This window comes from Kryptolebias marmoratus, linkage group LG16 (genome assembly GCF_001649575.2).
Source record: "Kryptolebias marmoratus isolate JLee-2015 linkage group LG16, ASM164957v2, whole genome shotgun sequence".
Lineage (NCBI taxonomy): Eukaryota > Metazoa > Chordata > Actinopteri > Cyprinodontiformes > Rivulidae > Kryptolebias > Kryptolebias marmoratus.
In genome coordinates, this window is record NC_051445.1 from 5954056 (window position 1) to 5982025 (window position 27970).

The window sequence follows — 27970 nt, forward strand, 5'->3', positions numbered from 1 at the left end:
CATATCCCCGTCATCAGTATAAAAATGTAAATGTATTCAGTGATGATGTATAATTTGGTCAAGGGCAGATATATAGAGTGAAAACTACCAAGGGCTTAGGGCTGATCATGGATGTACAGTTTTCTTAACCACAGGAATGGGGACTCCTCTCAAAAACACCTCTAACCACTGAAGAGCCGAACCTGAAAAGTCTTCACATGTTCCAGTTGAATTTAATGATCAGTGGTGAAATAAAAAAAAGAAAAAAGCTGCACTCAACTCAAGCAGCAATAAAATCAATATAAATTTTGTTACTACAAAGCCATCAAAAGCTAATTTTGAGCCCTTACAGGGGCAGTTTTGGTTGAGTAATAGCAATTAAAGCAGACTGGATGGGTTCAAACAGTTTGTTAGTAGACAATTCAAAAGTCAATTAGAAAAATTCAACAATTTAGAATAAAACTGTAATTTGGATATTTTTCCATTGCTGTTCTGAATCCCAAGGTCAGGCTTAGATGTCATCATTGAGGTTATAACTTTGGCAGATTTAAAGCTCTGTTGGAAAAGATTTGTAAAAAAAAAATTATTATTCAAATGTTCAGTAAAGTTGAACCCAAGGTTGGCCAGAGTTCCTTATAAGGTTTAGTTGGCAAAGGGGCAAGAGAGCAAGTTGTAGTGTTAGCTGGCATTATTAAATACAAGAAAACACCAAGTCTAACAGTCTTTGATTTAATGCTAAATTATTGTCTGTTAAAACACTGTGCATACTTGACGGACCAATAAACAGTAGCAAACTCTTTTTTTATGATTTAGTTTTTATAGCTAAGAACTAATTTTTAAAAATTTCAGGCAAAATGCAGAATAGTTGTTTATTAACGACGTTGTAAACTTACACAAAATGATCAAGCAGCAATAAAATCAATATAAAGAGAAACTAAGAAACTATGATCATTTTATGTTGAGAAATGACAAATTTATAACCATTTTCTTTAAAACTTGAAAATAGCATTATGTAAAATATCATGTAACGTCTCTCACCTGATCAGTTGGCGCTTGGAGTATGTGTTGTGAATGACTACACCAAATTTTAGCTCAATATCTGTAATATACACTGAGGCATAGCCATTTTTGTGTAGGTTCAAGTCAATTATCTTTGGTGGCCATTTCGATTTGTGTTGATTTCAAAAGTTACACAACTTTAGATATCAACCCAGTGATTCCTGTATGAAGGTTTCATCCAAATCCATTCAGTTGAGTATGAGATATTTTGTTAACAGTACAAAAAACACACGCAGTGATAAATTGCATGTTAATTATAAATTATTAAGGATTTTTTTTTCTAATAATAAGAGGTATAGGATTTACTGTCTTCTACAGATTTTTTTTTTTTAATTTTGAATATGTGAAGGAGTATTGACTTGTTTGATTATAAAAATGACACAAGTGTCATGAGAAACAATTTTAAGACCAGGTAAGGCCCAGATGGTTTTCTCCTGTGCCCAGACACATAAAACCTTTGAATTTAAAGTGGGTGTAGTTTTTTGTTACAGTGACTGACGTTTGTATTTTTAAGCCCTCCGAGTCCAAGGGCAGAATGAATTAAGCATGGACTCCTGCAAGCTATGTGTGGGCTGAATTGAAAGAAAAAAAATAGATAAGGCTGTGTTGCTGGTTGAAAGGTGATGAGAGCAACTTAAGGGTTGTTCTCCTTGCCCAAAGGCTTCTGAGTAGGGAGAAGGTTTTAAGCTTGCCAGACAGGAACACGGATTTGCAATTAACCAGAGTGCCACCAAGGAAAAAAACAGGAGAGAGGGGGGGGGGACAAAAGAAGAAAATGTTCTAAAAATAAGATGTGTGGGCTCTGAACACCTGTCTGGCTGAAGTGGGCACATATTTTCATGCAAAGGAGGATGTGGGGTTTAGGTGAGGGTATTCACACATGTGTTGGTCTCTGTCTACTTTTTTGGAGAGGTGTTGGCAGACAGTTTGTTGCTGCACCAGTTTTTCTTTCTCTCTCCAGTTTGTTAAGCCAGGGCCCTGCCACCAGGGGCTGCCTGCTGCACCATCTGTGGCAGCAAAGTGCCCAAAATTCATTAGTGGAGAGAATAAGAGAGATGAAGAGCAAATATCTACCGGGAGAGTGACACAGATGGAGAGAAAGGGACAGGAAGGAAGGAGAAGGGATCAAGAGGGCAGGAGTAGACAGGGCAGCAGAAACTGCCTTTTTGAAGCTTTTTAATGAAACGTGCATTTTAAAAGAATTTTGAAGAGCGTGGTAACGAGAGAAAAGCAGAGCATTTGGAAGGAGACAGACTGAAAGTGTCAAAGTAGATTCAAGTAGGAATGCACTGAGAAAACGAGTGAGAGGAGAGATGATGCAGAGCAAAAGAGAAAAACGAGAGGAATGAAGTGAAGCAAATGGCGAAATGAGGCGGAGAAGAAGTGACAAAAGAGATAGAACCTCGAGGGGACGGGAGCCAAAGAGGGGGAGAAGATGACGAAAAAGAGGAGGTGGAAGACTAACAGGGGGTCTCTGCGTGGCAGCAAAATGTTCTTTGTGCATGTCAGAGTTTGACTAAAGATCTGGATTTGTGTGACACATCTGTACTAAATCTCTAACATCGACATTCTGCCTGTCGCTGTCTTTATCTGCGGAGCTGTGTCTCTCACTCACTTTCCCCCCCTTTTTTCTCCATATAATGTATATATTTTTTCCCGGTATCTATTGCCCCAATTCTGTTTTATTTTTCCTATTTCTGTTTAGAACTGTGCCAACACATCCCTTCTTTATTTGAACTATAATCCGAGAGCAGATCAAATTTATTAAAGTTCATAAAACTAAAAACATCCAATGACATGTGCTGCTCTGTTTTTATAGGTTTTTCTCCACTTCTTTATCCACGTCCCCTACCTCTCATCTTCCTTCTTCTCCTCTACTAGCTCTTATATCATCGTCTATCTGCAGCACTGACTCATGATTCCCACGAGGGCAGCGAGGTGACAGGGATCGTAGAGCTTTGTGGAACTCGTATGCTCAGATAAGCGACTGAATTAGACGTAGAGGATCAGCTGTGGCGTTGCAGGGGAGAGGAGATGAGCAACTACTTATGTGAGAAGATAAGAATTAAGGGAGGAGAAAAAAGAAGAGCAGTAAAAAATTATTGAAGAAAAACTAGCAGAATGGGAAAGAAGGCTGGCAGGGTGGGAGGTAGTAGAGAAGATCAGCAAAGTTATTTGAGGAGGTGTTGGCAACACAGATGGAGGAAGTAACTGAGAGGAGTTTCAGTTGCTTCACTTGTTAAATTTTGTCACACATTTTGTTCATTCACTCACACACACCAACTATGAAGTCTTTGTTAAAATGGGAGAAAGACTAAATCCTTGGATTTCCTCCTTTATGCCAGATATTCATAATTATGCAGTTTGAGAAAGCATAAGAACTAATATGCCTTATGAATCAAAAGGTTAGTATTTTTGGATATGCAAACATAATAATAAAATATATCATTACTCTACACAAAGTCATGAAGACTGAGCAAAAAAAAATTCCTGATGTAATAAACTTAATCCTCACAGTATTTTTTTTTTCTCATTTTGATTGTTTGTGTGTCCTTAAATAAAAAACTTCTAAGCAAACTTTGTCACCAGTTGCTGACTACCACGTGTGTTTGTTTACCTACGGAAACAGCCGAAGTGTCTGGTTGAGAAGAAGTTTTGAAAAGCCGTGTGTGTTTCATTGCAGAGCTCTGTCTTATCGGCGTTTCTCTGCCCTGCTTGATCCCAGATATTCATTCTTGACAGCTGTCTTATCTCTCGTTCGTGTTTAGCAGCAGATTTCCTCTTATATTTCTACCTAACTGTCTTCTCTGAGATTCCACGCTTGTCCTATTCCGCTATATTTGTTTACCTACATGAATTACAGCCAGTTTTATGTAGGTCAGCCATGTGACTCAAGCTTTTGTATTCAGTATATCTTGAAAACTACTGGAGTAAACACATTCAAACTGCACCTATTAGTATTGTTCAGGATAAGCTTTTTAATATTTTAGACTGACATTAGTACCTTCAGCACCACTAATATATGTAAACTTAGCTTTTGTTATAAACTTGTTTAACTGAACTCTATCCATTCACACAAACATGACAGTGCATTTTAAACAAATCTGTCCAACTGTAGTCATTCAGGCAAATTTGTCAAAACATTTAAAAAGCAGAATGCAATCAGAAAGCACAATTCTACTAACCCTTCTATGTCCTTTTTCATAGATTTGTAACAAAGGAGGGACAAGCTAAAATGCATGTGGTTTTGTTTCAGTTGAAGAGTAGATTTTATGTGTCTTGGGATAATATTTCTAATGCACTACACAACAGATAAAATGTACTGTTGGGAGTTCAAATAACACTACTAATGGATCAGACATTATACAATATCTAGCAAGCAAGTGGATGTTCTGAACACTACTACGAAGAAGCCGAACATCCTCAGTATTTGGTTTTATTTGTTTATTTATTGCTGCAATTAGAACATTTGCCATAAATTTCTAACTAAGCAAATGTGTAAAAGCTAAGAGATGAAAAATTTGATCATGTTTTGAGTTAGATCATTTTAAATAATTATTTCTGAATGAATTCTGAAGAAGTTGATCTGGTTATTGTCTGATGTTTTCTTTTCATAAAAGCAGGGGGCTGTTCTTGTCAGACATGTTCTCACTACCATAAGTACTCTGATTGATGTAAGTACGTCTCATAATGAGCATGCAGGAGGCAGCAAAAGATGCATTAAATATGTTGTGGTCACATAGTCGGTTCATAATTTGCTCGTAAAAATTCAAGTGGTTTTTCAGTCATGATTAAGACTCAGCAGGAATATTTTGGATTAAAGTTCAAAATCAGACATATAATGTTTTAGAATTTAGCTGACAGGTGATATTCTGTCTTACTGTCAGTAGTTCCCAAATCTAATTTTGCTGCAGTCATTTTTATCATTGGCATCCCCATGCAAATTATTCTTTTTTTTTTCTTTTGTGTGAATTCTTTTGTATCAGATTCGCTGCAGAAACACCATCAAAAACACCATCTTGGTGTGAATTTAATCAAGAGTTAACAGCTCTATTCACACGTGGACAAAGTGTTTCCAGTGTGTCACAGAAATGACTCCAACATTTATTTTTAAGGACACACCCTTTCCTGGTAAGATGAGCTCTCCAGTGCATTAAGACAAACCTTTGTGAATTGTTATTACCTTTAGGATTAAAAGACAAACAAATATATGCATAATTTAGAGAGACTTCTTTTTGTTGTTTTGTAAAGCTAGTTGGTGTTTCTTGAAAGAAATCGAGAAAATAAAGAAACATTAAAAAATAATTTCAAGCTGGTTACAAAAGGAAACTGAAGCTTTTTATTAAAAACCTAAATGTTTTGTTCCCCATTATAACAAGTTTGTTATGAATGGAGTGTTTTTACTAAATGTCTATCCCAAACTGCAACGGTTCTTTTGAGTTAGGTTCTTCAGGAGATTCAGTTTCTACTATATCCACCCATCAATGCATTTTCAGGGGATGTGTCAATTGAGAGGCAGGGTACACCCTGAATAGGTCGCCAGTTCATCGAAGGGCCACAGAGAGACAATCATTCATCTACACACAATCCCGCTTAGGGCCAAATTAGAATATTTAATTCAACTAACACCCACATTTTTGGACTGTGTTGGGAAATCAGAATATGCAGAAAAGCAACACTTGCACAGAAAGATACTGCTTAAAATTCAAAACCATGACCTTCTTGCTGCGAGGCAACAGTGCCAACCAGCTACACCACCGGGCAAACCTGAATGGATGTATTCTTTCCCCATATTTGTTAACGCTGCTATTGTTGGGAGGCTAGTTAGTGACTCAAAATTGCGAGAAAATACCTGAATCTTCCCTTACAGTCTTACTGAGTTGGCCAAAGAGCCATGTGGCCTTGTTATCAGAAGACAGGTTTAAAAATCATGGCCTATTTTCGTGTGCACACCTTGAAAAACTGCATTCTCGGCTGTGCACATTATTTTGTTGCCCACCTCAGCTCGTTTTGTGCTCGCCTTGGCAGCTCACCCCCCGTTTATGTTTTATTCTGCTGGAATACACTTTGGAAATGAAGACAGGCAGATTTGGACCAATTTTTCAATAATTATTTTTTATCATCAGAGTGGTTTTTATATCTAGACATTTTCCTCAAATGTTTTCTGTCAGAGGTGAGCTCCCGTCCAGGTGTAAAAAAATAAAGCTCTCGCACTCTTGATTTGGGTTGGAGATGCCCATGAGACAATTCACTTAACACCTTAATGCTACTACAGAGCAGATGGAGTAAGTGAACATTTTCTAAATCTTTAATGTATGTAAACACTTTAAAATGGAATACTCTATTACATATTTTAGCTTTAACAAAATAAAATTAGAGGTAGGTTCATAAAAATACTAGGTTTCCTCTAAATTAGTAAAATCTTTCAAATGTGACAGCTCACCTCTTTGCTTCAACAGTGCAATTCTTCACCTGTACTAAAAAAAAATCACTAGCTTTGGTAGAAGTAGATGAGCCAGATTGCTGTAAAGTGGGTACACCAGGGAGACTAAATTACTTTTTTCTGCAAAAAGACTCTAAGAACACACTGAATATCACAGATTGATGATAAGTTGCATGAGTGTAAAAAAAATCACAAGATAGTTTTCTTCTTCCTTGAAAATAACATAATCTTTCTCAGCATCTTCGCTTTGATCAAAAGTTCCTTTCAATCAGGGTCTGAATGTCCTGAGTCATGCACAGTCGCGGCTTTTTGAGGTTTGTGTTGATTTTAATCTTTTTACTTCAGGCGCCTATGCAAATACAGGGAATAAACATCTGGCTAATGTTTTCTTGGGTCGTTTGCAGATAAAGTTGGTGCCACTGCAGTATAGAGTGAGTAAAGATAATGAGACAGCTTGTAAAAAGGGTAGAAAATATGTGTTAAAAGCGATCATGCTATGACACAGCCACTTGCTCGTGTGCTTAATAATAATAATAAGAAAGGCCATGCAAATGAAGGAACCTGTCTATTAGTCTTTAGTGTTTTTATGTTAAACTGGGGCTATAAAGATGTTATGGTACATTACTATACAACTTAAAGGGAGGATACTTTTATTGCCCCATCAAAAATGTCATATAATTTACAGCATTTTTAACAAAGGAGTTGCTTGTACTTGGGTAATAACTATTGTTTTCCTTACACACTAGTTTTGTTATTCTAACAGTCCTTGCACTTTGCATGAAATTAGGTCAGATGTGTGTGTTTTATTACATATTTTTTGCATAGTGCTGCAGGAAGGCAGCTGCATGTCTCATTGTTCCATATTGTTCAGAATGAATTTTAAGCCACCTGAAAAATAAATGATTCTTCCGGTTTTTCTCACAGTAGTTATCATCATTTACAGCTGCACAATGACAGAGCAAATTAGAAGTGTGTGTATATATTACACGCTATAATGATTTTATGTGGGTGTCTGCATATGCATAAGGTATTTCTACAGTCAAAAAGCTTGCGTGTGCTTGTGGCACAGCAGTCAAATTGTTTTGCAGCTCATTGACATATCCAAGAAAGAGGAGCCAGAGATCATTTTCAGTGCTCCACATGAAGGAGCATTAATCCAATTCAAACAGCTCCAAGGAGACGCACTCTAATAACTTATGGTGGCTTAAGAATCTGTTTATGTTTGTTACACCGCACTGAAAGATTAATAACCTCTAATGGGAGATAGGCAACCCTTTACGGCTAGAAAATGCAATAAGAAAACACAAGAAACTGATGTGTAGAGATAAATGAAAGGCAAATTAGCCAGTGGCATTGTATTTAATTACACATTACTTCTATCGCAGCTTTAGTTATGCTTCTGATTTCCTCATATCCCTGGATAGCCCCAGGCTTCAGTAAAATAGCTTCATCAGGAACATGAGCCAGCTGATTCATAAGTGGCTCAGTCCACCAGGACTGACATAAACGCACAGCTTAGCTTTGCCCCAAGAAACCTGCTGTATGCTTGTTTCCATCTCAAACCAGCTATGGCACATTAATTCACCTTTACCTCTCTGCTCATCCCTCTGTTTTTCATCCTGTCTGCTTGTCATACATGAGAACACTCTCAGTTTTGCTCAGCTGCAAAGATTAAATGGCCCTCTATTGACTGCTCCTTTCTGATGTGCTGGCCTCTCTAAGGAAATACCAAAGCACTATCACCCAGGATGAAAGAAGTGGCTGGAGGGTGTAAAGAGCAGCAGACATTTCTTCAAAGTCTGGAATATTTTTAACGCAGACGGCCTCTTTTCTCATCAAAATGAGAGGTCAACCAGTAAACATGAACAAGAATATAATCTTGTCAAGAGAATGTTGGCTTGTATGCAACTGAGCAGCAGCAGCAGCAGCATGGCGGTCGTGCCAAAAGCTAGCTGAGATGTCATCCGGCTCCCATCTGCTGTGAGACAAGGACAGAGAGAGGCAAAGAGGAAAGCTTTAGGATGTGTTCAAGGAGAGGACACCCAGTGAACCAATCAGATCACAAAGAAATTTCACATCAAACAAGCTTCCCCTAATTTACAGACTCAGGCTAGAGCTTGTGGTGTTGGTTTGTCCGCCATGTGCTCTCCAAGCACAGCAGTAGCCAGACATAACTGGCACAGCGGCTACGTGTGCAGGATCCAGCTGTGACGAGTCACAGCAGTGCAGCAACAATGGCAAGCGCTGCTGCGATTCCAAATGCAAATGAACCACTTCCACAGCTGTAAGGGTGGCTGTGGGCACAGCCAAGCAAAAGTCTAACTGCACACAAACAGAGGGAAGTGTGCAAACACATGCACAGAAACACACACTCCCACTCACATACAGATTCAAAAACAAGCTTGCAACAAACAGATTTCCACAAGCTTGCAAATACACATACTCGCATTAATTCTCACCCTGTCAATCACAGACACAAACTAAATGTACCAGTGCCAGAGTCTTAGTGCACCGCACCATGACTCCCTCCTTCTACAATTTGCCCCCTAGGAGCTTCCTCCTAAGCAGGTGTTAGAGGGTTTCTGTTCCCTCAGGTAACTCTGCTTGTTCTTTGCAGCAACTACTACTGCTGTGAATTGTCCTGACAGCACCTTACCCCTGGTTTTTGTCCCTCTCCTCCTTATGTCTCCTGCCCCCAAACCATTTTCAATCTCTTTCTGTGCACCTCCCTTTGTACTTGGACCTCTTGCCCTCATCCTCACTCTTTTACCAACTCCCTATGGTGCAAGTAGTAAGACCACAGGACAAGCAGCCCAGTGGTCCAGAACACATTAGGACACAAACAGAAACACATGCAAGCTGCAGTGAGCCTACACCATCAAAAATAGTTGTGCCATGAAGTGAAACTATATAATTTTTTATACATGAAACAGCTATAAGCCATGTGCACAGTAACTCTCCACATTTCCAGCTGTACACTATTATTTCAACATTGACTGAGCACAAAGTGGGTTAATATATAAAATTGTTGTTGCTCTGCTGTTGCCAAAATGTTGTTTTGTTGTTTGCAAAAGACACTGACAGAGACTGACTTTTGTAGATTGCTCATTAACATTGCTGTTTCAGACAGCAGCTAATTGCCCTCCATTCAGTTTGTACAATTAATGGGTCTTATTGCTCTGTTTGAGTACATTACATGTTTTGCATATTTCTACAGAAATGTGTCATTATCAGAATGAAGTGAATGATGGCGGGATAATTAATAAGCCTTGTCAGTTGTGGCGCTATAACGCTTATGCATGCAAAAAATTTGAAGCAAAATGCTAAATGAGATCTTTTATTCAGGCCAACAATGACTCAAGACATCTTCAAATTTATTGAATATGTTTTCAATGCATTGTTGTTTGTCTCTGTCAGAAATTGCATGATTTCAGATTTGCCACTCAAAGTTAATGTCCACATTAACAGTGGAAGTAATTCTCCAGCTCTTGACAAACTCTGTTTTTTCATTAGTCCTACTTTTCATGTGTGTCATAAGTGACCATTGGCAGCTTTTGTTGCCTGGTCATCCATTTCACAAACATGCTGCCCAAACACTCAAAGTTTTTCACGCCTCATTCCTTTTGACTCCACTTTACGGCCAGCGGTTCTATTGAAAATAACAGCCCCCATGCTATTACACTTCTTTGTCTCCTGTCACTATCAGCGGGTAATTGTGGTTTTTATTGTAGCCTCTTAGAAGCTCAAGTGTAAACTATAGGGTAAGCTTTTCTACTGTGCTTGAAGCTTAACTGAATGGCTGAAAATTGCTCCAGTTGTAGTAGTCTCAACAAAGACCTGCAAACAGAGCTCACTCCAAAAAAATATTTATGAAACACCAAGACCTATTCAGAGTTTTGTAGTTTTTAATAAATGTGTATGTTTAGTTTAATTCCAAAGACTAAATAAAGAGTTTAATTTCAGTTTGGTGGCAAAAATTGTATTATCCATATCTGTGTTTTGAAGTCAATGTTTAACAACTGAAAATCGTCAGGGTGGCTCATGAAATCTCATTGAAGTCTCCAATTCACCTAGCAAACAGTGAAGAAATTTGGATGGTGTAATTGAGATCTAAGAGTTGCACATGATAATAAGGGGATTTCTGATTATGGATTTTATTAACTTAAATAATATATTGAATAAACAGCAACTTTTTTGAGTACAAAGTTGAAGTTGGCTTTTTTTTCCTACAGTTAAAAAAAAATAGTTGTGTCCAAAGGAGAAAAATAGGTGTTGTGGTCAGTGTTACAGTGTTGTTTACAGGTATGGAGCTTTCACTTTTTGTTTGGAGAATGTTCTGTGTTATATTTCTAGTTTAAAGTTTAATGTCTCAGAACATTTTGTGACATTCACAGGGTTCTCAACTTTACCTCATGAGTTGCAGAGGCACACAGTTCTGTCACTTAAGATTTTAGCATGTTTTCAGAAATTTTGAGCGACAACTTTTCCCTCAAAATAGTCACAAAGTCATTGTGGGCATCCCTGACCTGACTCAAGAGCACTAGAGCTGATTTTGACACCTCATCTGACTAAAACATCTGTGGCAAAAGTCCAGGTCTAAAATCCACACTGATGGTAAATTATTTAAAAACTGGCCCATATCTGCCTGTCTTCATTTCAATAGTGTACTCCAGCAGATTAAATCACAAACATGGCGGCAGCTGCCAAAGTGGGGACAAAACGAGCAGAGGTGGGCAACAAAATATTGTGCATGACCTAGAATGGAGTTTTGTACATAAAAATAGACGATGATTTTCAAAAACGGGTTGCTCAAGGCTTGATGGTTGCTTAGTCACAAACACTCAGAGTTCAGTGAGACTGCAACAAAAAAAATCCCAAAATTTTCAAAAAATTTCCTTCAACTGTGAGTCAGCAACTACTCTCCCAACCATCACAACCCGGAGAGACACCACCTTAAGGTTGAATGGACTGAAAAACTCCTTGCACAGTGCTTATTTTAGTCGCTTACATTTAGTCAGTTTAGACTTTCCATTAAAGAGACTCACATATGATACTCATGCTTAAATAATAGAAGAAAACATAAGTTTAAAAAGTAAATGAATAGGTTAACTAAATATAACTCTACACTCTAAACACAGAGATGTGTTTGCTTGGTGGCACAGAAAGCATTGTGTTGCTGTTCGGCTTCATGTGTACCAGGTATTATATTCTTTTTGTTGCCTTTAAAGACTGTTATTGTCAGAGGAGGTCTGATGTAGAGCTTCTTGGTGTGTATCAGTATTTTTAGGTTTCTCCTTTAAAGCAGTGACAACACTACAACACAAATCTGTCAAATTACCAGTGCACGGGGTGTATTTAAGGGAGTCTACAGGGCCCTGTGTAAAGCAGGCAGGCGCGCGTGTGTGTGAGTGTACTCACTGGGAAAGGAAGTAACAGTTTAACTACTGTATTGATTTCACGAGTGCTAAGGGGTTTAGATGTCAGTCCAAGGAAAATAGGGGGTAAAAGAAAGCGGAGCGGGGCTCGTCCCTGGTTTTAGCACGCTCGGTTTTTCTTCCCCAGCCAAGCTTGATTCAGTGGTAAAGATCTGTGGCTGCCCATTGAAGTTGTACAACTGCTGCATTGAGTACTGTATGGCTCTGTGCACTCTGCAGTCCTCTATTGATTGATGTGTGAAGAGGGATTAGTAGGTGGGAGGAAGGAAAGGAGGGAGATGCTAGGTTGGAGGAGGTGACCTGAGGCAGAATTGTAGATGCAGCATCTGTACGACAAAAGGAGACTAATGTCACGCTCTTAGTGAAGGTGAATTCGTGACCCATGGGTGATGCAGTTGTATATATGCTGATTTCTTTTCCTTTGATTTCATGATGAATCAGCCAATATTTGTGTGTCAGAGTTTGACAGACAAATGACCTTGAACAATAAAGAGAGAGCCCAGTGATGCTCTTACAGTGTCAAAATAATCCACTGTAACAAATAATACTTGTTTTAGACATTTCACTAAATGTCTTGAACAGAAAAGTCATATTTAGTGTAAGAGGAAGAAAAAAATTGACATTACCAGACAGACTCAAAACAATTCATTCACCCTGACTTCTCTGACATTTCTTAGATTTCCTGTCAAGTGGAATCCTGCCGACATCCATTTTGCTTCACCGGCAATTGTGAAAAGCAAGCGACCTGCATATCCATCTTGTTGAGCTGTTTGAGCGAGACATCCAGGTGGTTTCTCGCCGCTTGCCCATCACTCTCTTCCTGCTCTCCTGTTGCTTTGTCCCTGACAGGTGGTGCTGAGGGTGGAAGCAGCCAGGAGGGGAGTCTGGGATTTCATATGTGGGGAACAGAGGCGCTGAACGAGTAGTGGAGTGAAGAAGAGGATAGAAAAAAAATGAGGGCAAAGGGAGAGGTGGACATGGGGTTGGATTTGGGCCGTTCAGAGTTAATGGGATCAGAAGTAGAAGAGAAAGGGATATCTGTGCCTGTTAATGTTTAATCCCTCATCCCCAACCCCTTGTCTCCTGCCTGCGGCTCCAGCATCTGATAATCCTTGGGCTGCCTCTCTTCATCATCAAGGTGTCGAAGGGAAGGGCCCCTGTAAATATTTAATTGGCTGCAGTATGCTGGTGTTAATTATGCGGGTGTGTCTCTCTTTGATTTGCGCTCCACTCAAGCAATATTTTGTCCTCTTTACTTCATATTGATGCCACTCCATCGCTCCTTTCTTTATTACTACACAACTATTATCCCCTAATGGTACCACTACACTACCTCCACTGCAGGTATAACTACACCTTGTAATTCCATATTCCATTACAGCTTTTCCTCATTCTCAGTGACTTTCCCTTTCAGGACTTCACCTCACCCTCGTTATCTATCCTCACCTTTCCCTTCCACCTTCCACCGCTCTTCTTCTCCTTTTAATTTCTAAATCACAGCTGCCCCCCATTCAAACGGATTATTGTTATGGGTTTCATTATAGCCTCTGCGTCTTATCCGCCTTGACGCCAATCATGCTTTCTGAAGTAGCTTTTCCTTCTCTATGTGTTTATTTGATCCTCAAGGGCAATGCGAAATAGATGCACAGTACAAAGACAGCCTTTCAAGGACTTTGCGTGCTAAAGTTGTACAGCTCAATAGAGCCCTACTCATAAGTGTCTGCTTGTAGCAAGTGCAATTACAAACAAGCGCATGTAAAAGTCAAGAGAATACAAATCACATAATAGATGTCTGGTGGGTGCAGAGCAAGCAGCCTTGCAATGTTTTAACAGACAAAAGACAAAGTGTACCAGAAACAAAAACATTAGACTGCGAGTGAAGGAAACCATGTGAACGTCTTGGCCACCGACAGATAAAACATTATTCTCATTATTCAAGTTTTTGCTTTTGCTGTGTGTGTAACAGCAAAATTGAGCAGCCAGAAAAAAGACTCACTGTTCAGTAGAGTAATAACATGTTTCCCTGCATGCAATCTCTCAGACAAGTCAATACCTTTTTTTCTTTTCTTTTTTTTCAAATCTAGGCTAGAGGCTCAAAACTATGTACAGACAGGGATTGTTTGTACAGCATTTAAGTGTGTGTTTGTATGGTATGAAGGTGGGGGTTCCATATGTGGGTAAAGCAGGTCATAGCAAGGACAAGAGATACCCGTAACCAGACTGTATCTGCTGGAGACAGCAGTGAGCAGGGAAATTCAATATGCTGGTGGTCACCAACATGAAGGGCTGCTGCAGTGTTTAACACCGACATTCTCCAGCTCTGTGCTACGCTGCTATTTATCATCTGTGCTCAGTCTCATAGGCTCATCATGTTTCATTCCCCTGGTTGTTTTAGATTATTAAAATTGTAAAGAAAACCAGCAATTTAGTTCATGTGTTTCCATATTTAGAGTGCAGTTGATGGTTTAAGCTTCCCTATTGGCAAGCATCCTTCTTACTAGAGTGTCAGTGGCCAAGACTCCTGATTCATGCTGGTGGGTGCAGTTCAGCCTGCATGCCAAACCCAGAAGGAAGCAGAGCGGAGGAGAATCTGAGACAGTGATCAATAAGACTGAAACAAACCCAGGAACTGAAAATGACTGGTAGAGGTGATGGTTTTGGTCCTGCAACAGAACACTTGTGGTCCACATACTGGCCTCAATATTGTTTTATTTAAAGATAAATACACCTATTCAGTGTTCATTTATAAAAACATGTCTTCCAATAATATGAGGGAGAAAAGGGTTTTGGGTTTCATGAAAAATTTCTATATATATATAGTAAAATAAGTAATCAAGTCATCAAGTGATTTAAAACTCCAAATTATGTCATAAAAAATTAAATAATAAAACTGTCACAAGACATCATGCAGATGGAAGACCCTAATGCAGAACAGGTTGGCAGATTAACTCAAAACTTTAATTCCACAACAGAAGGAAACTAAAAATCCTGCAGTAACAGAAGAAAACGGCAAAGGCAAAAAACAACAAATAGGGCAAGTAAAAAACTGATAGAACCCATACAAAACAAGATGGGAACTTAACAATAATAAAACTGGAAAAAATAAATAAATTAAACAGGCTGAATATAAACTGAGGGAGAAAACGAGCCAATACAAAGCAGATGTGTTGATTCCCAAATTAGGACATGATGTGCAGAAGAAGCAAAAAACAGAAGTGACTGAAACAAACCAAGGAACGGGTTTTAGGGGAACACCCAACCAAGAGCAGGAAACACAAGGTTTTGTGAAAATACAAATCCCATAACACAATTTTTATGAAAATCATAAAGTTCAATCACAGCAAAGCAAAATTCTACAAGCAATGTGTGTTTCTTTAAAAAAAGAGAGTGTGAGAATAAATTATTTTTAATATTCTGACACAAAACTGGCTTTTTTTTTACACAAACAAATAGGTGGAGTGGAGGAAGCAAATCTGTGCACATATTTTAACCAAAAATATTATACAAATGCAGCAATTTGTTTTTTTAAATATAAAAATTAAGCTATAGTCATTTAAGTTGTATGTCTATGGAAGAGAACATCATACAACTTTTCATAAACACTTTAAAACAGTTGTCCTGCTGAGTCTGTTTTTAGTAGCTAAAGGTAGTATTTCACTGGGCTGCCACAGTTGGAGACTAGTTAGTGACTCAAAATTACAAGAAAAAAAGGGTAAATTTTCTATTGCATACTCATCAAGTTCTGAGTTTTTGCAACCAAGTGACCAGCAAGCTGTGTGGCTGTTTTTTGAGCAGCCTATTTTTGAAAATAATGGCCTACTATTGTGAGCGCGGCTTGCAAAACTGTATTCTAGGCCATGTTCTGCTCACTTTATACCCACCTTGGCAGCTATCCCCAAGTATATAATTTATGATTTAGATTTTTTATAATATTCATTGTTTACCACCTGGACATTTAGGGCTGTATTCTGTCATAAAGAAAGTTTCTGTGCTGGTGTCAAAATACAGCTCTTGTACTCTAATATTTACAGAAACTGAACTGAGAACGGTTCAAGATTCCTGCGGCAACTCTATGACTTTTTGGGGAAAAATCTGTTCACAATTTAAGTGACAAGCCTGTGAGCCTCTATGACTCCAGCAAGGAAATTGAGAATCCCTGTAAACACGCCTGCTGTTCAACAACCAGTCGCCTATTCTTCTACTACATCAGCAGATTCACATGATGGCATTCAAACAAAGTAGACCACTTACCAGGCTAATGACAATTATTGTTTGACTTTTTTCACTTAAATTGTGGAAACAATAAGTAGTGTAATCACAATCATTTTAGATAATTATGACCATATCGGCACAATATTCAAAATTATTTTCACTGACTTGCAGCTGGGGGGACTTTTTTTTTTTTAAATTATGTTCCATCCTTTTATAGAGTTTTAGTTTTTTTTCCATCAGGACAAAGTGAGTGGAAAAACATTATTACACAACTGAAGTTTTAGAAAATGAATGTGCTTCTGTAATACAATAATTGCATTATCTTAAAAATGAACAGAAAATGAAATAGTTAACCCTAAATATTTGGATAACAAAATATTGTCAACAAAGCTTTTATAGTTGTGGCAGCTTTAGAACCGAAATGATAATCAGGAGGTTATGTTTTCAGTAGTTTTTGTTGTTTTTTTTCAGTCTGTAAGTAAAATTACTTTAAACAACAAAAATTAACAGATTTTGATGAAAATTTCAGGAAATTTTGGGGTCGACACAAGAAACAATTGATTGCATTTTGGTGGTTATCTGGTTGACTGTTGTTTAACGATACTATGTCCTTGATGGAGGATTGTGCTCTATGGCTGCTTCTAGTTGGGAAGTGAATCAGGGAGAGAAGAAACATGAATCTCAGCATTGTTCAGGTATCTTTGATGAAGGACCGGGGTGGTCCATAAACTGAGGAAATGCAGATGCTGGTCCTGTTTTGTGTATTTAAAGACAGGGACAAAATTAAAAGGTTACATGCTGTTGCAGGTGTTTTGTATAAATCAGTAAGGCTTGGATTCTATCTGTCCGTGTATTTGTTTGGATGTTTTTCTGTCGATTGCAGCTCATAGAACTGTATTTTTATTGGAAGGTATTTAGGGAATCTTTTATGTTTAATGTTGCAGAAAATCCCTTCATGTCTAGCAGTTTGTATCATTGCTTATGTGTTTCTTTACTTGCTTGTGTGTGATTTGTCTAGTGATCCAGCTGGAAAGATAGAGTGTGTGCCGAATGTGTTGACCTGGCTGCCACGTTATGCATCACCTGAGAGTGGAGACTCGGTGATGCAGGTTTTAGAATGCAAGGTGCCAATCGAGCTGTGAAGATGGGAATTGAGTAGGGAAATGGGAATATCTCCCACCTGGATTGTATTCTTCGCAATGCTGTTTGGAGCATTCAGTGTATGCATACATCATTCGTTCTATCAAAACAAGTGTATGGGTGTGCGCTGTGTGTGTGTTTGTGTGCGTGTGTCCTTGTGTTACATTATATAATAGAGAGCATCTTTTCTTTATGTGTGTGCCTGTAATTGCATATGTGGGGAGTATTTATGACAGCATGTCACATATACCCCCTCCCACCCACACACACACGCACACCCACCCCTGCAAAGGCACACACACACACACGCCCCAAGCCCTGGAACTGAATTAAATTAACCCAAATAAAGCCTGGTGCGTGCAGCACAGAACAGCTAAAAGCTTGAGCTGAAAACTGAGAAATGGAGAGGAAGCACAAGCGCAGTAAAGCAAGGCAACATTATTCTGCAGCTAATAAAAGAAAAAATAAACATATAAACAAAAGCTTGCAAGAGTTTTCCAACGCTGAGCATATAGCAGCTAATGTGTCAGGCCCCTCCTTTAAGGTTTTCAGGGATGGAGCCAGTTCTCAGATCTTTGGCCGGCCTAGATAGCACAGCAGCAGCGGCGGCAGCAGCAGCAGCACCCATTAATGCGATTACAGCTTTTAGTCAGAGATTTTCAGGGCCAATTTTCTTCTGAGGCGTCATTAGTTTGTCCTCTTTTCTTTTTCCTCTTTTTGTATGTCAGCAAACAAACGTACACATTCACACCCAGCATCTGTCAAGAGTATGCCGTATAGCACACAAAAATTCTTATACACAAGAATCAGAAAAGCCTGTTTCATCCATAGAGTAAAGCCAAACCCAGTTTATATGTACAACGTAGACAAAGCAGCCATTTAATCGCCCCATAAAATCCATCCATGGTTTATTATTATTATTATCACCAGGACAGTGGTGAAATGAGCAGAGGGAAAAGAAAATCCTCTTGCTAGTTGGTCTTCAGTTTTTCGTTGTGATTATTGGTCTTTAATCACCACCCTCCCTCCTCACGTCCGACCTGTGCACACACACTTTTACACACCCTCAGACAACACTTGCACCATAGCAACAAAATTATTGTTACTCGGCACCCCTGCGTTTATAATGATTTTGTCTTGGAGGGTATCTGTTGTTGCTCTCTATTTGTTCTAATGCCAAGTTATTGGGTTTTTGCAAAGAAAAGGAAAGCATGAAAACAGGCCCGGTTAGTCTTTGTTTAAAAACGTTAAGTTATTTTTTAGTGTAGTTGGCAGGACTTTCTGCAATTTAAGACCCTTTTGATTAGTAATGCATGATGGGGATTATAAAATGGAAGCTTCTCTCATTATTCTTTGCAATCAATTCGTGATTCCTCTAAAGACCCTTCTCTAATTTAAAACCCACATTTCTCATCTACTTAGTGGCGTATTGCCATCACTTTTGGCTTTCATCTCCTCACAGGTTCTCATATGCCATGCTTAACATGCCTCTGACTTTGCACATCTGCTTAACAAACCTTGAGGTGGTTCTCAGCACCTGAGTGCAGCAGCTTCATTTCATAAAGTCACCATTTATTAAACCTCAAGGCTAGGCATGAGCAAAAGCCTATTGAGATATTGAGGTCATCCTGCAGGAGGAGGGAAGAAAAGATTCTCAAAGACTGAGGGAGGGCACAAGCTGGGGTGGTATCTGGTGTCATGTTGTGTTTTAGCAGAGGTAAGATGGAAAGAGCCACCTGTCCAACTGGAACAGCCTGCTTTAGAATGCAATATCACTGTCTGCATATGAGATATTTGGTGCTCATTGTTTGCAGTCAAACCAATTTTACAAAAGTGAAACCCAACTATTTAACTTTTTTTTTCTTAAACTAAGCATGGCAGACACTCGCAGATGCCAAGTTTGTTTTTCCCCTTCAGCTAATGGTTTTCCGAATGTGTTTGTTCTTGTGTGAGTTTGTGATACAGTATGTGTTTATGCTTTTGTACTCCTTAGTCCTGTGTGTGTGTGTATTGGTAGGCAGGATGAGCATCCCTTCTGTTACCGTTGCTGTCCCTTCATTTCACGCTCCGGCTGCTCCGTGTGAATCCTCTTCCCTTGGCTCATTATCAGTGCTGTTCAATGAATGTGCATCCCACCAGAATGCAGGCTAAAACCGAATTATTATTCCAGTATGGGGGTCAGTGCAGACGTTGTGGCTCTTTTGTTTTGTATATTTATTATTTTTCCTTTAGAAATAAGTAAGCAGAATGCAGGACACATCCACTCCACAAATTACTTGTTGAGGTGGTGGATCTTCAAGCACCTGAGCTGAGATTGATGAGCACCAGTGGAGCGTCTAGTGTCGTTATTGGATGCTCATTGCACTCTTCTCTCATTTTTCTTGACAGGGTCCAGTGTGCGCGGGGCAGAATTCGGACTCCTGCCGGACAATATTACAGTGTTGGAAGGCGACAGTGTCACTTTAAGGTAACTCTTGATTTTACACCTGCACCAACTGATTAAAACATGAAAAACATGTTTGCCCTTCCACCACCTGTCATGCAGATTTAATTGCCAATTTTGTGTCTCATAACTTCAATTAGGCATCCCACTATGTGCCATACTTTTTCAGCTCTGTCCTAGCTAACTTAATAAGAACTGTCAAATGTTAATAGAGTCATACAGTCTTTGTGCAATAACCTTGCCTTAGATGTAACAACAATGCTGGTCAGCTCAGTGGGTGGATCTCCTCTCTGTTCAACCACACCTACCCAACTGAGTGATAAAGTAGAAATCACAGCTTTTGCTGGCTCCCAACCAAGCAAAGAAAAGGCCAACTTGCTTCTTTTTACTCCTGCATGTGACCTGGCTTGGCAGTACACTCAGCATAGCAAGAAAAAAAGTACAAGTCAACACTTCTCATGTCACCTTTAAGCCTACACCTCTGCAACAAATATGAACAAATTTAGTTTTTTGTTACCTGTTTTAAACTTGAAAGAAGAGTAAACATTGCACTATGTTATTCTGAAGCCAAGAACAAATCTGTCAATAGTTGTCAGCATCAGCAAGTCTCTATCGAAGCTGGAAATCAAAGAACCAGAATCTATATTGTCATCAAGACGTGTAGCCTGAAGCTGTTTTATTGATGCTGTGATGTTGTGAGTTATTTAGCAGTTTTGACACATAAGTCCACATAAGCCCAGACTTATAAATGATTAAATCTATTTTCTAAATGTGACTTTTTTTTTCATTACAAACTCAGGGTATGATGTTTTGCAGCAGCATATCTGAGTGTAAATTGGAGTTGCAAAGATCACTTATTTTAAAGGTTAATTTGTGATAACAGTTTTTAGACAAAATATGTGGTCTGTGTTGGTCAGTGCATAGCTGTCAAACAAAAGACTAAACAGCTTTATAAATAAACTTAATTTTAATATAAAATCACTATTACCCAAGTGGCAGAACTACTTTTTTAATGAGACAATGCTGTTGTGTTGGCTTTGATGCGGGCCATTAAGATGAGGCCCATTTGATGTTATTATGATACTCATTTCCTGTGGGCTTGCAGTACTGGAGCAACGGCATCAGCGCACAAGTGATTAAATTTAAAAATAGATTATTAGGCCATACGTACACAGATAATAAATTTTTATGGAGGGAATTCTCACTAGATTGTTTCTCTGTTACCATTAACTAATAACCGACAACTAATCCTAATCAATACAGTAAAGAGCATTTTGTTTTGAACTCGTGTGTCGACCGGAACATAAGCTCAGTGCTTTAGAGACATCCAGTCTCACTTGCTTTATGGCTGTTATGCGTTGTTGAGTCACTGCTACTGACTTGGCAAATGATCCCCCTCAGAGATATTTATCCAGGTCGTATCAGGTAAACATGAGGACTTCAAAAGCGTCTTGTCTTACTGGTTGAAGCTGGTTAAGGACATCTAGTGGCCAAGTCAAGCAGTAGATGTCACACCTTAGGCAGACATTTCATGTCTTGCTCTGAGTCAGAACAAAACAAAAGTAAATTACAGTGTTTCAGCACACCATGGCATTTTACTTTTCATTGTTTGACAGATTTTTCAATTTGTTGCTAACTATAATTTACATACAAACAGCCAGACATGAATTGCAGACCGAATTTATTTTCAAAGTTTGCTTGCAGACAAAACAATTTACCAAGCTGTGAAAAATGGTATATGACCACTTTTCATTCAGCATGTTGTTGCTCACAAGCTGTTTCCTTGTTTGACTGAGTTCAGCCAAATGTTTTATATTTTGACCCACTTTCTCCAGCCGAGTAGCAGGAATCGTCAAGTAAAAAAGTTTGCTCGGCTTTATTACCCAAGGGTTTGCCGACAAATAAACAAGAAGACAGCTAAAAGTTTGTTTGGAGAGACAGAGAAATGCAGATTCAGCACAGAGGGTCACTGAATGGCTTGATGAGAATGATAATGAGGCAAATCATGTTCTGTTGCCTTTGCAGTCACAGCGTTTCTTTCTAAATGAACAGAGAGCACTCACTAATTCTTATCAAAAACACCAAGAGAGAGAATATTTTTAGAATAATAGAGGTCTGTTCCTTCACTGAGCTTGAATCATTTTGTGTAAAACCTTTTCAAATTGCTGGCTGAAACATTAAATTTTCCTCTTATATGTTATCTATTTTTATAAATGTACAACGTATCTGTCCCTGAATGTAATTAAAGGTGTTGATCTATATTTAATGATTCGCAGAAATCTTTAAAGGTCTTTTTAATGTGATTTGCCATGTTAAGGTAAAGTTGACAATATCCTTCCACATTTCAAGTAAAATACTTATTTATTATTAGTAAAACACCTTAAACAAATGGTTGGGTGCCCTCCATGATAACTACTGAACACCAGCTCTTGAAAGTATTTCTTCTGTTCCTGTTTGAGAATTTCTGCCGTTTTCCTCCTCCTAAAGCCCTCTGCTTTGTGAAATTTTCTGGCCATCTTTCATGAACTGTTCCTTTGAGATCTGTTTGCAGATTTTCAGTGACATTTAGACAGGTAAACTGTGAGGGCCATCTTTAACTTATGCTTCTTTTGGAAGTTTTTAAAAATAAATAAATGTAGATGTGTTAAGCCTCACTGTCTCTCTGTAGAAGCCATCTGTTTTCTTTATCTTTATTTTATTTAAACAAACTCTCTGCTTTTACAATTTGCTTATTAGGATTTGAATGCATTCTTGCATGCACCTTAGTTTTACCCCCACTAGTTTCATAAATTGACATTTCTTAGTTACACTGTAAAAAGAAGAAAAAAGTATCAGAAACCTTTTGCTGTTTTCTTATTGCCTCATGCTTTTTGGCTTTGTGCTTATTAATCATTTTAATTTCAGAACTGCTTTGATGATTCAGTGGCTAGTGGTTAGAAGGTTTTGATGAGTGTTTTTAAAGCTTTGGCACTTGCAATGCTTAATCATTTTTAATAACTCTGCACAGCCCGTATATATCTAACAAGTAAATAAAGATCAAAGATTTAGTAAAAATTGCCTGAGAGTTTAAATTCCTTGGGATGCTCAAACTTCTGAATGATGAACCTATTTAATTTTACACAAAATTGTACCAAACAAAGGTAACAGCTTAATGTTTTGTATTTATCTGATTGTACTGAAGAGCAACTTTTATTCATTTAACTATTGGCAATACATGTTTAACATATCTGATAAAAATGAACTCTTTGTCAAATAATAATGATGCCCTAGAAAACCATCCATTAACTTGTAAAGTAAAACAGACAATTTCACCTGTTAAACATTTTCTGTCTTCTCACAGATGTCGGATCGACGAGGAGGTGACCCACAAAGCCTGGTTGAACCGCTCTAATATCCTTTTCACTGGAACAGATAAGTGGTCGCTGGACAAGCGCGTGACGCTGCTCAACAGCAACAACAGCGATTTCTCCATTCACATCGAGAAGGTGCAAATAACAGATGAGGGACCCTACACCTGCACCTTCCAGGCCAATAACAAACCTCGCATTGCCCACGTCTACCTCATCGTTCAAGGTCAGAACTGCACTTCATTATGGCTGCTTATTCCAATCTGTACACTTAAATGATTAGCTATACCTAGTCTACCTATGAGTCTGTAAACTCATTTGGCATTGTAGTTTAAACAAAAATAAATATGTACATACAATGTTGTGCAAAAGTTTTAAGCCAGAGTTGATTTCTTTAAATTTTACTGTGTTCATGTGACTTTCAAAAAGCTGTACTTCCTTGTAATCTTTTAAAGGGATTTTGATCCATAGCTCTTCAGGCTTTCTGAAGGTCTTTAAAAGTTATTTTTTTGGACTTTGGCTCCTTTTGCAGTCATTTTCTGTCCAGTTGGTGTACCTGATAGCATATTGTGGAGTGTGTATGCTTAAAAAAGAAAGTGGAAAAATAGGGGACAAAAAGTGTCAGGCACATGAGAGACCTGAGAGATGCACCATCCTTCAGTTGATCATCTACTCAGTGCCAACTTTTCAGCTAATAGCTTTTTGAAAATAACTTTGTTTATCCCAAAATACTATTTAATGTGTGAAACTTGGTTATCTTTGATGTTTTTTACAGATTCAAGTAAAGAAATGAGAACAGATTTTGTGTAACAAGCTACTCAACAAGCCATTTGTGACAAAGTGGGTAAAGAGACCCTTAAAGATTGGTTCTTTGCAAAGTTGCTTGTTATGGTCAACTCTGGTTCATTCCTTGATTTTAAAAAGCTTTTTATTCCTGAGTGATGCATAGGTCAGAGTTAAAAGGTTTAACAGACAAATAAAAAAACATTTCTCTGAAAATGATCAAGTACTGGCAAAATTAGTGTAAGAGCAGAAAAAAGGTTACTCACAAAAAACTTTAATAAACCTTCAGAAAGCCTGAATCACTATTGATCAAAACCTTTTTTCAAAAGATTATAAGAAAGTCTGTCTGCTTGGAAACAAAAATGAAAGAAATCAGGGATGAATCAAACTTTTGCACAGTACTGTATATTTTGTTAGATGATTTATGTTAGCTTTTTAACATGATTTTTTAATATTTAAGACCGGTATTTAAGATTACAGCTAGAGAAATCTTAGTGGGCTTGTATGTGCAGGTACTGAAAGGAAAGTGGTGAAAGCAGGTGGAAGAACAGCTGAGCCTTTTTTTTTCTTTTCCACGTTTGCTAAATTTACATTGTCGGTAAACAGAAAATTTAGACAGATTCAGTGGATGGGAATGTGCTTTGAGTGGATGAAGAACACAGGAGGCTGTCCAACTGTCTGACTAAATACAGTAACTGACAGTGCAGGATCACGACTGGGGCTCAGTCATCAAGTCAGCAGCTGAGTGAGTGAAAGTCTGGATGATCTTGAGTGACACAATGTATTGATGCCAGACTGCCATGAGGATGGTGCTCAGAGCCTATATGTGTCCATTTTTGGCATATAGTGTGCTGTGTAGCGTAAAGTAAAGTTACACATCCAGCAGAATGAATTCAACAGTTTTTTACTAGCTTTATTTGTTACAAATTTAAAAAAAAATAAAACATGAAAGCTGGCTTAAATGTATCAGTATCAGTCATTTTACTAACAGAGATTTCAAAACACATTTATCTGCAGAATGCAAAGCTTATAAATGACCATACCCTCCCAATCTCACACACACAGTTCTAAGTTGACTGCATCTGAAGCTTGATAGTACACAAAATAATTATACCCTGAAGTCATTGCATCAAGCAGAAGCAGCACTCCAATCTGTGCTTTATCACTACAAGTCTTCAACTCCAGCAAGACATACAAAAAGGATCTTCGGTTGATTTCGTGCAGAAAGCAATCTCAGAGCCAAGCTCATTAAAACAATGATAATAGGTCATTTAAATTCAAGGGCCATCATGTTATCAAAGTAACTGCACGCATACTGCACTAGCACTTTAAGTTTGGGGCAAAATGGTGCTCAGGGGTGGTCATTTGCTTAAAATAAATACATGAAAAAATTCCTTCAACTTTGACAATTGTTTTTTTTTCTGTTAAGATCAAATTAGAGTAGATGTTAAAAGGACAACATGTTGATGCTCATTTGCACCAGTTAATAATTTAGTGCATTTAAGTAGACGGTCAACTATATTGTTGCACACTTCAGTGAGCACTGAGACTCAGATCATTAATCAGATGATTGCCTGTCTGTCTTAAATGCAGAGACCTTAACACCTTAATAAACTGGAAGGCTAAAGCTTATCAATAATTTATGATATGATAAGGTGATTTTGAGGTCAGAATTTAATGGGAAAATCTTGTTTTTCAGTGCCAGCAAGAATCGTAAACATCTCAAAGAATGTGTCGGTGAACGAGGGGGAGAATGTAAACCTTTATTGTTTGGCAGTCGGTCGGCCTGAGCCCACCGTCACCTGGAAAGACCAGAAATGTAAGCCACCCCTTCTTGTTTGCTTCTCTTCTGATCCAGAGATTTCTTGTTCACACCTTTATCTTTATCTCCCTGTCTATATACATCCATCCCTGCCTGTTAAAGTCTTTACTTTTGTTCCTCCAGCCTGCAGCCTCATCAGCATTCAGCTTATGTCCACATCTTTATCCTCCGTTCCTGTGTCATCATTCTTAAATCCAGCTATTTAGTCTGTCTTCATCTTAAACTCATGCTCTCAAATTTCCCCGTGTCTCAATGTTTTGTCCCAAATAGCCAACCATTATACGTTATTATCCCCACAGCACCACCCATAATCGTCAGCATCTGTCCTCATTCACCCTGTCAACCAGTGTCACTGTGCCACCAGCCACTTTTAGCATTAAGTCAGCCAGTTTTTGCTTCTGTCAGTGTTAGAAATCAAGGAGGTCCATGGTGGTCTGAAAGCAGTCAGCTCCATTTGATATGATCAGTGTAGAATTTATTGCCCACTGCCAGGCAAGGCAGGCATTCATGTAACTGTCCGTGCCTAACTATGTGTTCATGTGACTGTTTGTTAGCAAAATATAACATGGAGTGCTATATTCCCTTCCCTTAAGTAATGTATGCATAGTATTTTTTTTTTATTTTGTTCGAATAAGGCTGTGTTTTGCACATTGTCTAGGACAGAAAAAGGCTTGTTATTTTAGAAAGATCAGTGCAAAGAAAGTCCCTGTCTCCAAAGTCTGAGTTAAAACATTTTGTATCATGCAGTGTACTGAATGACTTTTAGTTTGACTATAGCAGCAGCAACACAGATGAAAGGCAGCAGCAAGACAGCAATAATAAATAGGTCATTGTGAACATCTACTCAACAGGCTGTAATTATACTGTTAGGCCAATAAATGAACAAACGACTGTACTGCTGTACTTACAGGCAGCTCTGGGTTTGCTCAAAGGTCTGTTCCCCCTCCTCTCTTGTGTTTGTCCCCGTGTTTGCCAGCACATATTGTCCTTCTCTGCACAGTTGTTGTTTGTGATGCTACACAATATAGTACTGTACCTCAGGCGGGGACAAGCCCAGTGGAGATCACACACACCCACAGAAACACAAAAGCAGCATACAGGAGAAAAGGGAGGCATGCATCACTGCACACCTGCAACAAACACATACATAGACACAACTTTACATCACAAACTCTGTGCAGTTGTCCTTTCGTGAAAGCCTACAGCATTTCTCCTCTGTCAGCAGTAATCCTCCCTCTCTAGCCGCCCCCACCATCTCACACTGCTTGCCTCCCCTACCCTACCCCCTCATAACCCCTCAGCGAGCAGAGAATGAGATAGGGCCCACATTGCTATTCCATGAGAGTCTCTGCAACCAAGCCATCAGTTGCAGTAGACCAGGGGCGCTGGAGATAGGAGGGGTCTGTTGAGCCCAAAGAAACAGCAAGAAGCTGCTGGCCATCTGTCCCCATTACTCAGAGACTGCAGAAAAAAACTGCAGGGAGGGCGAGAAGAGAGGAGTGTAAGTTAGGTGGAAAGTGTATGGGGGGGAGGGTGAGTTGTTGTACCAGGTAGTTGGAGATTAGAAAAAGGCAGAGCACCTCAGAGGTCAAAGGGACCTGCCAAAAGTCTCTGACTCCTCTGCAATATGTCTGCAGTTACCCGAGACCTTACTTACATGGAATAGTGTTACTGTTCTGCTCTGTTATTTGTAGGTGCCACCTCCTTCATCTTTACCACAGCACAGACAGCATATACCTCACACATTCTCTCACCATATCATCCATCCTTTGACCAACAGAGCAACAAACAGTTTTTTTGGTCTCATAAAGTTAAATATACCAGTGCAGCACAGGCTTATCATTTGACATGCCATCTTTTAAAACAGACACATGCAGACTTTACATGACTAAATGCCGGTGGCAGCAGAGGAGGAGGAGGTATGTGCTTTTGTAACAAAGTAAAATTCAGTAAAAAGAAAAAAAGACATTGATCAGCTATAACATTAAAATCCCTTGCCAAACATTGAACGGGTCACTAGTAGCTCTGACCACTCAGGCAATGGAAAAAGAACATTGCATGTTACAGATATGTAAGCAAAAGATTTTTTAGTCCAGTACTGGTTAACTGGCAGCCCCTTGGCCATATCTGGTCAATGAGTTCATTCCTCTCAGTCTGCAAAGTAATAAATTATTAATAAATTATTTACAATATGATACTAGAATCAGTTGTATGTCAGCTCAGAAAAGGTTAATGACAGCAGTGCCCTTGGCCAATCAAAGTGCTCACTCATGGCCCATGATCAGATGCTGAAACACAGCAGTGAGA

General features: G+C 38.7%; 1 protein-coding gene and 1 long non-coding RNA gene across 3 annotated transcripts in view; one reads left to right on the plus strand and one right to left on the minus strand.

Annotated features, from left to right (window-relative positions):
• LOC112450758 overlaps nucleotides 1-26760 on the minus strand; it is a 91884-nt gene extending 65124 nt beyond the window's left edge. The window contains exon 1 of the long non-coding RNA XR_003039445.2: nucleotides 26572-26760. This is a non-coding gene — a long non-coding RNA (uncharacterized LOC112450758). The remainder of the gene's footprint in view (nucleotides 1-26571) is intronic.
• The window catches only part of iglon5 (IgLON family member 5), a 111576-nt gene that overhangs the window by 68010 nt on the left and 15596 nt on the right, over nucleotides 1-27970 (plus strand). For both annotated transcript variants that reach the window (XM_037980443.1, XM_017423752.3), the window contains exons 2-4: nucleotides 19657-19735; nucleotides 23052-23284; nucleotides 25541-25660. In XM_037980443.1, the coding sequence (XP_037836371.1) occupies nucleotides 19657-19735; nucleotides 23052-23284; nucleotides 25541-25660 (432 nt within the window). The remainder of the gene's footprint in view (nucleotides 1-19656; nucleotides 19736-23051; nucleotides 23285-25540; nucleotides 25661-27970) is intronic.